Source organism: Harpia harpyja, chromosome 6 (genome assembly GCF_026419915.1).
Source record: "Harpia harpyja isolate bHarHar1 chromosome 6, bHarHar1 primary haplotype, whole genome shotgun sequence".
Classification (NCBI taxonomy): domain Eukaryota; kingdom Metazoa; phylum Chordata; class Aves; order Accipitriformes; family Accipitridae; genus Harpia; species Harpia harpyja.
This window is the reverse complement of record NC_068945.1, coordinates 69,469,889-69,482,606: the sequence shown is the minus strand read 5'-3', so window position 1 is coordinate 69,482,606 and position 12,718 is coordinate 69,469,889. Positions and strand designations below refer to the sequence as shown.

General features: G+C 45.4%; 1 protein-coding gene across 8 annotated transcripts in view; it reads left to right on the top strand.

Moving 5' to 3' along the window:
* The window catches only part of NRF1 (nuclear respiratory factor 1), a 73,000-nt gene that overhangs the window by 28,166 nt on the left and 32,116 nt on the right, over positions 1 to 12,718 (top strand). For 6 of the 8 annotated variants that reach the window (XM_052789986.1, XM_052789985.1, XM_052789988.1 and 3 more), the window contains 4 exons: positions 6,471 to 6,629; positions 7,663 to 7,860; positions 9,594 to 9,695; positions 11,604 to 11,753. In XM_052789986.1, coding sequence (XP_052645946.1) covers positions 6,471 to 6,629; positions 7,663 to 7,860; positions 9,594 to 9,695; positions 11,604 to 11,753 — 609 coding nt within the window. The remainder of the gene's footprint in view (positions 1 to 6,470; positions 6,630 to 7,662; positions 7,861 to 9,593; positions 9,696 to 11,603; positions 11,754 to 12,718) is intronic. The other 2 variants (XM_052789989.1, XM_052789991.1) reach the window with 1 other exon arrangement.

Below are 12,718 nucleotides of genomic sequence, written 5' to 3'. Positions count from 1 at the left end.
CAGAATATGTGCACATATAAAAGGGCCAATAAAAAGATCTATCAACTGTTTGGCTGTTAATGTTGCACGTGCCATCAAAGCAGCAATAAAAGTGACAAGCTCTCACTTCAGAGAAGCCTTCAGCTGGATTTATAATGCATATTGTTTATTATTTGTGATAGAGTTGGAAATTAAATATTTTAACATCAAAGGTGGCTGAAGTATTTTCTGCTTCTATTTTATGGATAAAATACTACTATCCGTAGAATTCTATGGATAAAATACTAATACTTTTCATGTTAAGCTAAAAATAAGGTTGAAGATTTTTTTTCTTCCAAACATGACACAGCCTTGGTCTTCAGGAAACCTTGCACAAAGATTTGGCCAAGCCAAGTTGCCCCTGGGGTTTCATTGCTCTACATTGCCACATGTGAAGCAGCTCTCCAGGCCGAGGCACTAGCTGCTGGCAAGGCTGGTTTTTTTTACCCCCACATGCAACACTCCTGTGTTCCCAGGCTTCTTGTGGCTCTGTTAAATGAGAAACCGTTTTTCTTCTCCATGTTCTGCAGGGCCTTTGGTCAGCAAGCGTGCAAACTGCTGATGCAACAGCATAGCAACGTAGAGCCTCTTATTTCAAGTCTTCTCATACTGCATTATGGTAAAACAAGTATCTTGTTACGAGTAGCCCTTGTCTTTTTAGTGCAATGTGGTAACTCAAAACAGCTTTGTGAAGAAGGTTTCTCCTGAGCTGTGGACAGAGTCCACGCTCTTTGTGCCCCGTTTGGCTAACCATTGCCGTCCCAGTTAGCCCAGCCACTGTGGTGTGCGTGCATGTTGTGGGTACCCAGTGCTGTGCTGCCTCAGTTTCCCTGCATATCATATAGGGATGATGTTTTGTAAATGTCTTTAAAAAATGTTTGAGATCTTTGAATGGCTGCAGGCTACTTGAGGGCAGAGCACTAGAATCCTGGGTGGATTTTCACAACCCAGCAGGTATTTCGTCTTGTAAAATTTTCAAAGACTAAGATGCTGCATGTGGTGCTGTTGTGGTTTAAGCCCAGCCAGCAACTAAGCACCACGCAGCCGCTCTATCACTCCCCCCCTCACCCAGTGGGATAGGGGAGAGAATTGTGGAAAAAAAAAGTAAAAATCATGGGTTGAGATAAGAATAGTTTAATAGGACAGAAAGGAAGACAATAATAATGATAATAATAACAATAATAAAATGGCAATAATAATAATAAAAGAATTTGAATATACAAAACAAGTGATGCACGATGCAATTGCTCACCACTTGCTGACCAATGCCCAGTTAGTCCCTGAGCAGTGATCCCCCCCAGGCCAACTTCCCCCCAGTTTATATACTGGCCATGGTGTCACATGATATGGAATATTCCTTTGGCCAGTTTAGGTGAGCTGCCCTGGCTGTGTCCCCTCCCAACTTCTTGTGCCCCTCCAGCCTTCTTGCTGGCTGGGCATGAGAAGCTGAAAAATCCTTGACTTAGTCTAAACACAACTCAGCAACAACTGAAAACATCAGTGTGTTATCAACATTCTTCTCATACTAAATCCAAAACATAACACTATACCAGCTACTAGGAAGAAAATTAACTCTATCCCACATGAAACCAGGACAGGTGCTTAGGAGATGATTTTGTTGCTGAAAGCATCCAGCTGCTATAGAGTTTTTGCCAGACTTGTGGGCAAACTTTAAATAGAAACAAAACACAGAGATGCTGAATATGATGAGGACACCATGCTGTCTTTTTTTTTTTTTTGCCACAGTTGCAATTTGAAATACATTTGTTTGAGAGAGTAGATCATAACTCTGACTCCCACATTGCTGCAACCTGTTGCACTGCTAGAGATGCCATCGTTGTTTTGTAGGAACCTTGATTCCCAGAGCTGCCAATATAGTTCTTTGTATTTGCTAACAAGAAATGAGCGTTTTCAACTAAGTTGCACAAAGCCCTATGGAAAACTGAAGTATTTATAAATATAAATTGGGCAGCACAATTAAGAGGTGTGTTGCAGGGAGTGGAAAAACGAGGCCTCTGCTTTCAACAGCTGCAGATGTCAGCAGGCAGGTGGTAGAGGCCTTAGCTCCTCAACGAAGAGATGAAAATAACTCTCCTTTTAATTGCTCTGCTTCCCTGGTGGTCTTGAGGGAAATAAAGCATTTACTAGCCTGAGCAAAGATGCTTCTAGAAACTTGCGAATGGAGAGCGTCACCCACCTCGGCTGTGCAGAAAAAAAAAGTATTGCAGTGGGGCTCTTACCCTGCAGCCATTACACAGAGAAACCTCATTGCTTTACAGACTTTGGCTACGTTGACACTATACGTCAGAGCTGAGTTTGCCCCTAAACCTGTTCTCAGTTGCTCGCTGATATGATTAAGGAGTAAGACTGGGTAATGACTGAGGTCGATGCTTCAGTCAGCTCTCACCAAGGTCACTAGAATTTGTTTATGCTTTTCTGAACAGGTGATTTGTTGTTTAATCTGACTTTTTTTTAACTTAATATGCCCCTATGATTTGCAGTCTGTTTATACAAGCCAACAAAGTTTATCTGGGCCTCTCAAAAATCATGACGTGTGTTTGCATACTGCCCTGCAAAAAGCTTTATCAGAAACAGCAGATATCTTTACGTACGTGACAGTTTGTATGCAGGAGAAGCCAAGCACCGAAAGACGGTAACTAAACTCAGTTTGCGGCTGTCAGATCCTCTCCATGGAGGGGCAGGGACAATCCTGCAGTGCTGGACCCCATCACCCAGGTGCGAGTCTTGCTGGTGCTCCCTTCTGGTCCACGTCAGAGGTGTGGTATGGGCACAGCCTGCATTTCTGCTCTCCCAGCAGGTTGTTGGCATGTGGCAGAGGGAGCATCCTTGTTTTGCAGTGGAGGCACCCCAGAGTTAGGAATTGGGTCCCCCATGCAGCTGAGCTCTGGCACTGGATGGTTGTTCCAGCAGTGAGAAGGGTAGCGAGTCCTGCAAGGTACTGGATGCAGGGATGAGTGTATACTCTGGACTGTCATGCAGACAGCTGCCTGCTTTTACAGCACGTAAGCTCAGAGCCTGCATTGTGCCTTGTTTCCAGCAAGAACAAGCAGTTGTGTCCAGCGCTCAGTTCTCCAAACTCTGCTAGGAGGTGGTGATCCTGAGATGGACAGCCTAGTCCCCAGGTGTGCCCCTCTGAAATGTTAGAGCTACTCTACTCACTCCTTCTTATGTCTTGACCATGGTTTCAGAGTGGAAGGGAAGAAAGATTTGCATAAAGAGTAAATCTGTGAGCAGACACTTCCATCAGGAGACCCATATCACCTCCTGCTTTTTGCACTGATGACCAGGTTGTTAATTTTGGGTTCTATTCCTGTGACCAGGTGTAAACTACTGCATCTGCTGAGTGCCATTGCTTCTTGTTGAGGACACCCAGGCTGACCCTGCACCTCGTCTTTGCTGTGATGAATTTATGACAGCAGCAAGCCCACTCTCATCCTGCCTGCCAGAAAGCACCCAGCAGTGAGACCTCGCAGAATTCAGTCAGGGCCATGCAGGTTTTCATAGCAGGAAATTCGTGGTGACAGATTGGTTGCTGCCTTGACAGATGCCTGGCTTTTTAATCTGAATGTTTAAACATTAATTGGAACTTTTAAACTTAAAGAACATTTAGTCTAAAATTGGCTGTTGCAAAAATAAGGGCCAGTGAACAAAACACCTGCGTGCTTTGCTGCAATTGCTGCTTTGCCCTCTTCCACTCTGAGGTGCAGCCAAGGTCCTGTGTGGACTCAATTTGCTTTTCCCAGGTGCTGCTTTTTGGAGATCCTGAGGCTGAGCTGTGGGAACAGGTAGAAAATTCCCAGCACGGGTTTTGCTCTCTTCTGGAAACCACTTTCCTTAGCAGGTCATAAACCTTAAGGCTGGAGCATTGCTGGGTGCTCTGCACGCAGGACAACTTGTTGTTTCCAGCACTGGAGTGCAGTTGTCCGTGCTTTGGGCCATTGTAAATAGAATCAGGATTAGGTCGCTACCAGTAACACTTGAGTTTTAACATTAAACTTAGAAGACACTCGCTCTGTGTACCAAAGGATGTCAAAGAAACATTTCTTATAGTTTCTCTCAAACCCTCCATACTAGAGATTATATGAGCCCTTTCCAGAGCTGTCAACTGTGCATACCAGAGTGTGCTGCTGTCTTTTTTTAGCAGAGGTTTGATTTTCAGGTGGTTTGTGGATGGAGTCAGCAGAATGTGTGGCTCCTGCAGGTGAAGCGGTTGCACCGGTTCCTCCCAGCTGTGCCCTGAGAGATGTGGGGTCTTTGTCTCAGTGCCACAGCCTGTGTCAGAGCTCTGCAAGCTGCCTGGGTGAGGTCTCGTTATGGCACTAATTAGAGAAGTCCTCACGCTGGAGCAGGTTGTAACGCCACTGCTGATTGTCTCCCTGGCGGATTAAAAGCAAACCCTCCTTAACAAGTGACTTGAGTAGCTTGAGCCACTGAACTCCCTAGGACCAGTAATTAATCCATCTGGTAACAAGGAGCATGGCCTGCACACAGCAGTTCTGGGAAGGAGCTTTTAACTGTTTTTGCACCAGGCAACTCAATGCCATTAGCAGGTTTATCTGAATAAACGGGACCTCATCTGGGGAACCTGAAGCATGTCAGGGTGACTGTTGGCCCTGCAGTGGAAGATGTGTCATGGACAGGCTTGGCCTGGGCTGGGAAAAAGGGCACCAAAGTGTTTTTTGTGTCTCCATTTATAATTCAGGGTTTTGGTACGGCTTCTCTGAGATGGCTCAGGATGTCCATGGAGTGGAGGAACTGAAATGCAGCTGCTTCTCTGAGCAGGGATGATTCTTCTAGGATGTGCAGCAGATACACTATATATGGACCCACAAGTATACTGGATTTTTATTGCCTTTAAAGTCCCTAGGCACTGCTGCAAGCTGTACGCAATGTAATAAATCATGCATACGAAGAAATTGCTTTCTTTTTACCAAAACACAGTTCAATTTTTCTATTTAACTGTGTAAGCTAAGGCCCACATTACATCTTCCAGTTGGGCTCTGGCTTTGAAAAGCAGTCCTGTATCTGAAAGAGCCTCTGTAGATCCCACTGCATTTAGCAGCATGCTTAGGGGCTTTAGGCTTTTTGCAGAGACCACAGGGACAATCTGCAGTCTCCTGTTCCTCTGAAGCATTCCTCCCTTCCTCTGTCTGACAGATGTTGGAGAGGACTTTAGTACATAATCCCTATACTAACATGGAAAAGGCAGCTTGTAAATGAGTTGATTTACAGCTTGGAGCCAATGGATACAATATCCAGACTAGAACCTTGATGTCATTCAAGCAGGATCGTGGCTGGGAGGAATGGACACTCTTATGGCAGAAGATCCTCGGTGAGCTGACCCATGTCTCTGCTAGCTGGGACCACACCATGGCTGTGGCAGCGACCGATGCTGGCTCCGGCATGCTCTTCTATGGCTGTGCCCCAGAGCCCTGAACATGCAGGCATCTCAGGGTTGTAAGGTGGCCCGAGGACTCCCAGTGGTACTGTCACAAGCTCAAATAACTTGCTGTTAAAGCTATGAAGGGATGCAGGGAGGTGTTCTTAAATGCAGCTATTTAAGTTAACATGGTTTTCTCTGACATATGTGGTCATGAGCACTCCTTCTCTTCTTGCTCTGTTTCTGCAGCTGAACCAGCCTTTTCCTGAGGCTCCAGGCAGTCCCCAGTACAAAACCCAAATGTGTCATAAAACCCTGTGTGAATTTTGTATTATCTTTGATAACGCTAAGGATATTACTTGCTCTTGGTGACGTCTACTCGATTTGCTTTGCAAGTCTATTTTTAAGGTATTGTCTCCTGATGGTAAAGGCAGTCACTAGTTGACCAGTTTTGGTGGGTGCTAAGGAGAAGTAAAATCAGGTTGAAAGGTGTCCCCACCCTGGCAAAAGTTAAAAGTAGATTCAGAAAACTCGTCCAGTGTGTGTTATGTTCTGCAGGGGTAGAAAAGTGTATGTGTGAGATTGTGTTTTTTACATTCGAGCAGCTCACTGAAGCTTCATCCTCTTTGCAGCATCTCTGTAAAATGTACGCCAGCTCATGTCTGAATTCCTGTCACTCTGGGGACATCAAGTGTGGTTTTTTATTGTGTTATTCTGATTTTTTTTTCTTTTTTCTCCCTTTCAGGTTAGCTAGCTCCCTTCACGGTAGTGTTTGAACCATGAAGTGTGTTAATACAGTGTGTGTTTGTGCCTTATTGTTGTAATTGGCTGACTTTATTTTGTTTCTGCTCTTCCACATGCTACTAAGCTGAGTCTTGGGAGAAGATGGTGAAGTATTTGTCCATCTTCCTTAAGCATTCAGGCCTCTTCCAGTTGATGGTTCCAACAACCATGGAAGTTAAATGTAATAACTTTGTACTATGCACCTCAAAACTACCAGAGATACGAGTTCCTAAAAAAACTCTCAACCCCCTTATATGGTTTGTTCCAGGCACAGCTGCGAGCTTTCATCCCTGAGATGCTGAAGTATTCCACAGGTCGTGGGAAACCAGGCTGGGGCAAGGAAAGCTGCAAGCCCATCTGGTGGCCTGAGGACATTCCATGGGCCAACGTTCGCAGTGATGTCCGCACAGAGGAACAGAAGCAGCGGGTGTGTATCTCCCTCCTATGTCTGTCTGCCTTCAAACTGAGCGCAGGGGCTTGCAAGCAGTTTTTGTGGGAATAGTTTTCCCCTTGAGTGACAGAACAAACTACAACATCAGCCCTTCCTTGACTTCATGTCAGACATTCAGCCTGGGAGAGGAATGAGGTGAGAGACGTGTAACCTTCAGTCTGCTCTGTCCTTGCTGGCGTTGTGTGACAAGCAGGCATTTGAGCCACATCTCTTTCTGCAACGGGTGCCCTTTTAGCTAGCTGCAGAACCTGCTCACCTCTGTGGCCTTACGAAGCAGCCTACCCAGCCTAAGACAAATCTACTCTGCAAGTATGCAGGTCATTTACCACAGAGTCTGTATCACAGCCTCTTGAAGTCTTTGAAGGGATACTGTCCCATCCTGAGCAGCAGGGACCTTTGTACTTAAAGGGAAGCAGTCAAGGATGTACAGTGGAGCCAGGAAAAAAAGAGAGAACTGGGTGAAAAGGTCTTGGGTATCAGTTATGGCCATGGATCTGGTATGCAGATGATGTTTCTACCAACCTGTCACAAAGATAATCAAAGAAAGCTACCAGGGTGTGCAAGAGGCAGGACTTGTGCAGGCTGGTGTAGGTCTGGTTGGATGGGGAGGGATGCCTTGTGAGGCTGGAAATGGTGCTGTGGCAGTTGGCACTTACCTAGGTAGGGGTGATTTTCTACTTGTTGGCCCCAATCTCTTAGTTAGAATTCCTTGAAAGCTGGCAAAACAGATTTCATTGAGAAGCTTCTCTTTCCCTTGGCCAGATGTGCTCATTCTGTATCAGTACACAGAAATGCAATAGCTCTCCAGGGTCATTTCTGAGTCTTGGGGAAAGGAGGGGATGAGGAGAGAGGGATTAGGTATTGGGGCCTTTTGTTTGTTTAAGAATTTGTTGAAAACCACCCAATAAAACCCAGTAAAGATAAGCGTGCAAATCACAGCAGTAGCAACACTGCAGTGGTTCAGAAAACTTTTACACTGACTCTTCACTCTTTTTCATTCTGCTGGTAGGTGTCATGGACCCAAGCTCTGCGGACTATCGTGAAGAACTGCTACAAGCAGCATGGGCGTGAAGACCTGCTCTACGCGTTTGAGGATCAGCAGACACAGCAGCAGACTACAACCACACATAGTATAGCGCACCTGGTGCCGTCACAGACAGTGGTACAAACCTTCAGTAACCCTGATGGCACCGTGTCCCTCATCCAGGTGAGTGAAACCCTCCAGCTTTCCATTTCCAGCACAGCTGATTCAGGACTGAGTTGCCTGCATCAGGGAGGTGGTTAAGAGCAAACTCCTTTTGGTAGCTTAACTTGTCCTTCAAGAATTTTGTCTTTATTTGTATGTCTTAGCCCACAGGCTTGTTAACCCAATGCTCCCACCCAAAGAAGCAGTCTCATCCTCTCTCTTCCCCACTCCCATCCCTTGTTCTCCTGTTATGGCAGTACAAGCATTTCTGCAGCTATTTGGTCAAGCAATTCAGGGATCTGACCTGGATTTAACAAACCCATTTACAAACAAACACATTTCATCATGTGGCCACACAACGCCTGCGGTGGCAACGGGATGGAGTGATGGGAGGAGAGGTGGTGGGACTGCCTTTCTTTACTGGCATGAAACGTATCTTAATCTACAGCACTAGGTATTTCTGTGCCCCCTGTTCTTCATCTTACACCCTAAGTGTAATACATATAATTACACACACCAAGTATATGTTTATCCTCATGATGCCCCCTGCAGTAAGGATGCCTCTTACAGCATTTTACAGAGGGTGGATTCCGGGCAGAAGGGTTCAGGCAGTGGCTCAGCGGTGCTGCTGTTTTCCCTGTATTCCCCGTGTGGGGAGGCAGGTTCTGACAGCTCAGGCTGTGGACAATTTAAGCGCTCTCTTGAAACTTCCCAAGAGCTCCTCATGGGTGTGAGATTTCAACCTCAGTTTTCCCTGTGCCCCTGCCTCCAAACCACCACCACCCTCTCATACATAATTGGCCCAGCGGTTTGTCCCTCTTAAGCATCACGTTTTTAGTGAAGTCTCAAACATAATTTTCTGTTGGCTGTTCTCATCTCGCAACCATCAAGATAAAAACATTGTGTGTGGGTTTGTTTTGGGTTTGTTTGTGGTTCTTTTTTTTTTTTTTTCAAATGAAAGCTTTTCAGTGATTGTTACAGCTTTCTGTTTCCCCCACTAAAGCCCAGCAGACTGGCCAAGCTGGTTCTGTTTGCTCACCTGCTAACGTACATTATGCCTTTGACTAGTGTTCTTTTAGGTGCCGGGCACATGAGATCCCATTGACTTTCTGGCATTTATAGGTTTAATTCTCCTTAGAAACAAAGCTGCACATCTCCCCGCCTTTGTCTTTTCCCACCTGTTAAATGGGAAAAAGGTAATTTCTAAAGGCAATGGGGTATTGAGGATGAGCTAATGTTTGCCAAGTGCCTGGAGACGAGAGACCCAGTGAATGGTAAGAAAGGAGCATTATAAATGAGGGCTGATGTGCAGGGTGTTCAGATCCAGGACTACTCGGTGGTTTTTTAAGTGACTTCCACCCCACAGGAGAAGCGTGTTGGTTCCACCTGCACACCACAGTCACACCTGGGAATTGCAGCAGTGTCCCACAGCTGCTTTTTATGAAGCTGGGAGAATAGCAAGGACTCTGTCTCCTATGTGAACATAGGGGACAGCACAAGGGCTGTGCAAAACTTGCTTCTGGACCATATCCACTCTGGAAGCTGCCATAGATTAACATGGGTCTAGCATATGATTTCCTCGCCCAGCCCTTCGAGACAGCTCTGTATTTTCTGTGAGCTCTGCAATTTCTATTATTCTCTGCAGATACAATGCTTTTTAGTCTGAGAGCGTTTGAGTGTCCCTTTGCCTGAATTATGTGGACGTTTTCCTGCAATAACAAATGTGTTCAGCTGCATTTTGTTGACTTCCATAGGTTGGCACTGGTGCTACAGTTGCCACGCTGGCCGATGCCTCAGAGTTGCCTACCACAGTTACCGTCGCACAAGTCAATTATTCTGCAGTGACTGATGGAGAGGTAAGGATCTGGGTCATGTTCATGATGCACAAGCCAGAATTGTCCTATCTGAACTTCAATAAAGTTAAATATTTTCTAGAATTAAGTAGTCACAGAAAACACCAAGCCTTGCTTCCCCACCCTGCAGTGTTAAGGGTTAACATACATGTGAACACGAGACTCTCTAAAATTTTATATAGAAAGTGCTGAACTGTTGTCATTTTGACTCAGGACTGTACAAATGCAATTATGGTGGAAGCCTCAGTTCTGAGTTTTATACTTTTTTTTTTTATATCTCCTATAGATTATTTATTTTGTGAGATCTGCTGTAGCAGATAGAGACTTAATGACATACACAAGTACACATTCATGTATTCATATTGAATAACTGTTTCATGTGTGCTGTAGGTCCTGGATGCTTTTTTGTCAGTTCAGGGTTGGGAGTGATGCCTGGGATATTTTGAGCCTGTGGTTAGCAAAGGATATTGCATGGCTGTGGGCAAATCCAGTGAGTCTTTGGCCACTGATCTCTGGATGAAATGGGACTGTTCCCTCGCTGCAGCTTTTAGGGAGGTTTGCAAGTAAATCCCAGAGAGAGCTGTATAAATACACAGTAGTATAGAGACAACAGGAGATACTGCAGTTACTGTTCTGTTTACTGTGAAAGTTTCTTCTAATGCTTTACGACTTGGCAAAGTTGCTTCTATTGAGGACTTGATCAGACCATTTCAATCCCAAAATCTGAATACTCAAATTTACATGCATTTATTTTTCCACTTTTTTTTTAAATTGAGTAATAATGTTTTTGTGTGTGTGTTTAAGGAACATTATGGAGATTTTTTTTTAAGTGATTTTGGTTTGGGGTTTGTTTTTTTTTTCCTTTTTTTTTTTTACCCTCTTCACCCCCAAACCCACCTTTAAATCAGGCTGCAGGTCGCTTTCTGCCCCTTTGCATGCCAGAATTTCTGGCCGGACAGTCTGTGCGCAGGAGTGGTGAGGTCTGGTCCGCTCTGCTCTGCATGGATGGGGATTTCACAGCGACAGGTGGCAGCACAGAACAGCTTTGCTCTGCAGCAGACCCTGTCTCCATCTCAGACCCACAGTGAAACAGCCTGGCTCTGGGGCCGTGACCTTGAAGTACTTTGCAGCTGCTTTGAGGGTTTTCAAGAACCGTTTGTCTCTCTTGAGATCTGAAAGAAATTTTTCAAAGGTGCAGATAGAAATCAAGGGGACACAGGCATCTAATTCCTAATGTGAACGCAATGTCTAAGTGATATCTCGGATAAAACAAACATATAAAAGTAAACTTGCTTTGGGGATGGGTGCTGTTTCTCTGCACAGATAGATCCACAGCCTGCTGGCAGGCTCTCTAGGGACATTTTTGTCCTGCTATCTCTTGCTGTGTGAAGATCTGAGTTAGCTCTGAGTAAATCGATGTGTTTACAGGATGCTGAGCAGCATGGAGCAGGGATGCTCACTAGTATCTCAGCAGTACAACCTTCCTGCTAGTATGGAGAAGGGCCTGGACAGACCCCCTTCTTTTTGAGGCCTTACTCCGTCCCTGTTCTGAAACAGCTTAGGCATCTTTGCAGGGCACTGTATGTCACAGTGGAGACCTGCCTTACCGCTCAAATGTGTGTTGCCATGTATTTGAAAAAATGTATGTCTGTTCCTCTTCTGCATGGTGGTGGGAAGGGTGCCTTTCCCAGGTCGGGCTTGCTTCAGTTCAGTTTTGGGGTGGCTAACAAGTACCACAAACTCGATTTGACTCTCTCAAGTTCTCTACCATCTGCAACTTCTTCCTCTCTGGGCACTCAAACCTGGTTGCATCTTTCCTAAAAGATGTTGCCTTTTCTAAAATCAATTTCCTTTCTCCTTTTTGCAATGCACTATCACTGCTTCCTCCCTAATTTGGATCATTCTGCCCAGGGTCAGCTCTGGGCACAGGAGAATGAAGCAGTTGCCTTGAACGTCAGACGGCTGGGGATGGCTAAAGAGCTACGACGAGTGCCAGCTTTGCTTGTGCCCAAGTGCTGGAAAACCAGATTGGCAGCTGCTGAAGAGTGTGTGATAGCAGATGTGAGTGAGAGCGCGACAGCTTCTCTCTCCCTCTCCATCCTGTGATGGGACTAACCCTTTTCTTGTACAAGGGCAGCAAAATTTACTTGTCCTTTTGTGGGGACCCTTGCACCAGCTCTGCTTCTATGGACTTTTTAGCTTTCTCCATCTTAACAAATTGAGGGCTTTTTTTGTCATCACCTTCTACGGCATTCTTATTTGTGAGTCTCAGCAAGATGGTGAGTGGCCTGAAACATTTATGGGGATGAGAACAGTGATGGGAGGGTGGGGGAAGATCTTCATCTTGCAAAGCAGCCAGTAGGATTTGTCAGCTGATGGGCCTTCATGCTCCACTTCTTTAGTTTTTTTGGTCCAATGCCTATTTCTAGTTCACATCCTGGTGGATTTTGTGGCCGTACACTCATTATCTCATGAGCTGTGAAGTCCCAAATGGAGAAATGTGGGCAAGGTGGAAAATGAGCAACCAAGACTGGGTGAACTTTAAGTAATATGAAACCTATCTACATAAAGGTCTGAAGTAAGGGAACTGAAAGTACCTGAAATATATGAACAGAGTACTTTCTATCTGCCATCTTCTTTTATTAAGTATATTGCTGCAACACAAAGAGATTCCAAAGTTGGCTCAAACCCATCCAACTTCACAAGTGCTGTACAAATAAATCCTGAATGAGAACATGGGCTGTTCGCCAAAATGACAGAGGATGGGTGCAGCCATATCGAAACAGTGAGGCAAGCGCAGCCCATTTCCCTGGGGGATGTGATCCACACTGGGGTTCCAGCACCGCAGAAACGAAGCTACTTAATAAACTGCCCAGGCTGGCAGGCAGTGATCCGAGTACAGCAACGATCAACACTGTCCCATTTTGTTGTGGACGTGGCTGGACAAGAGGGCTTTGTGGGAGGTTGAGGGGCTTTGCAGGTGTTTATGGGGCACACTTTCCATGTCCGTGAGAAAACTAAGGTTC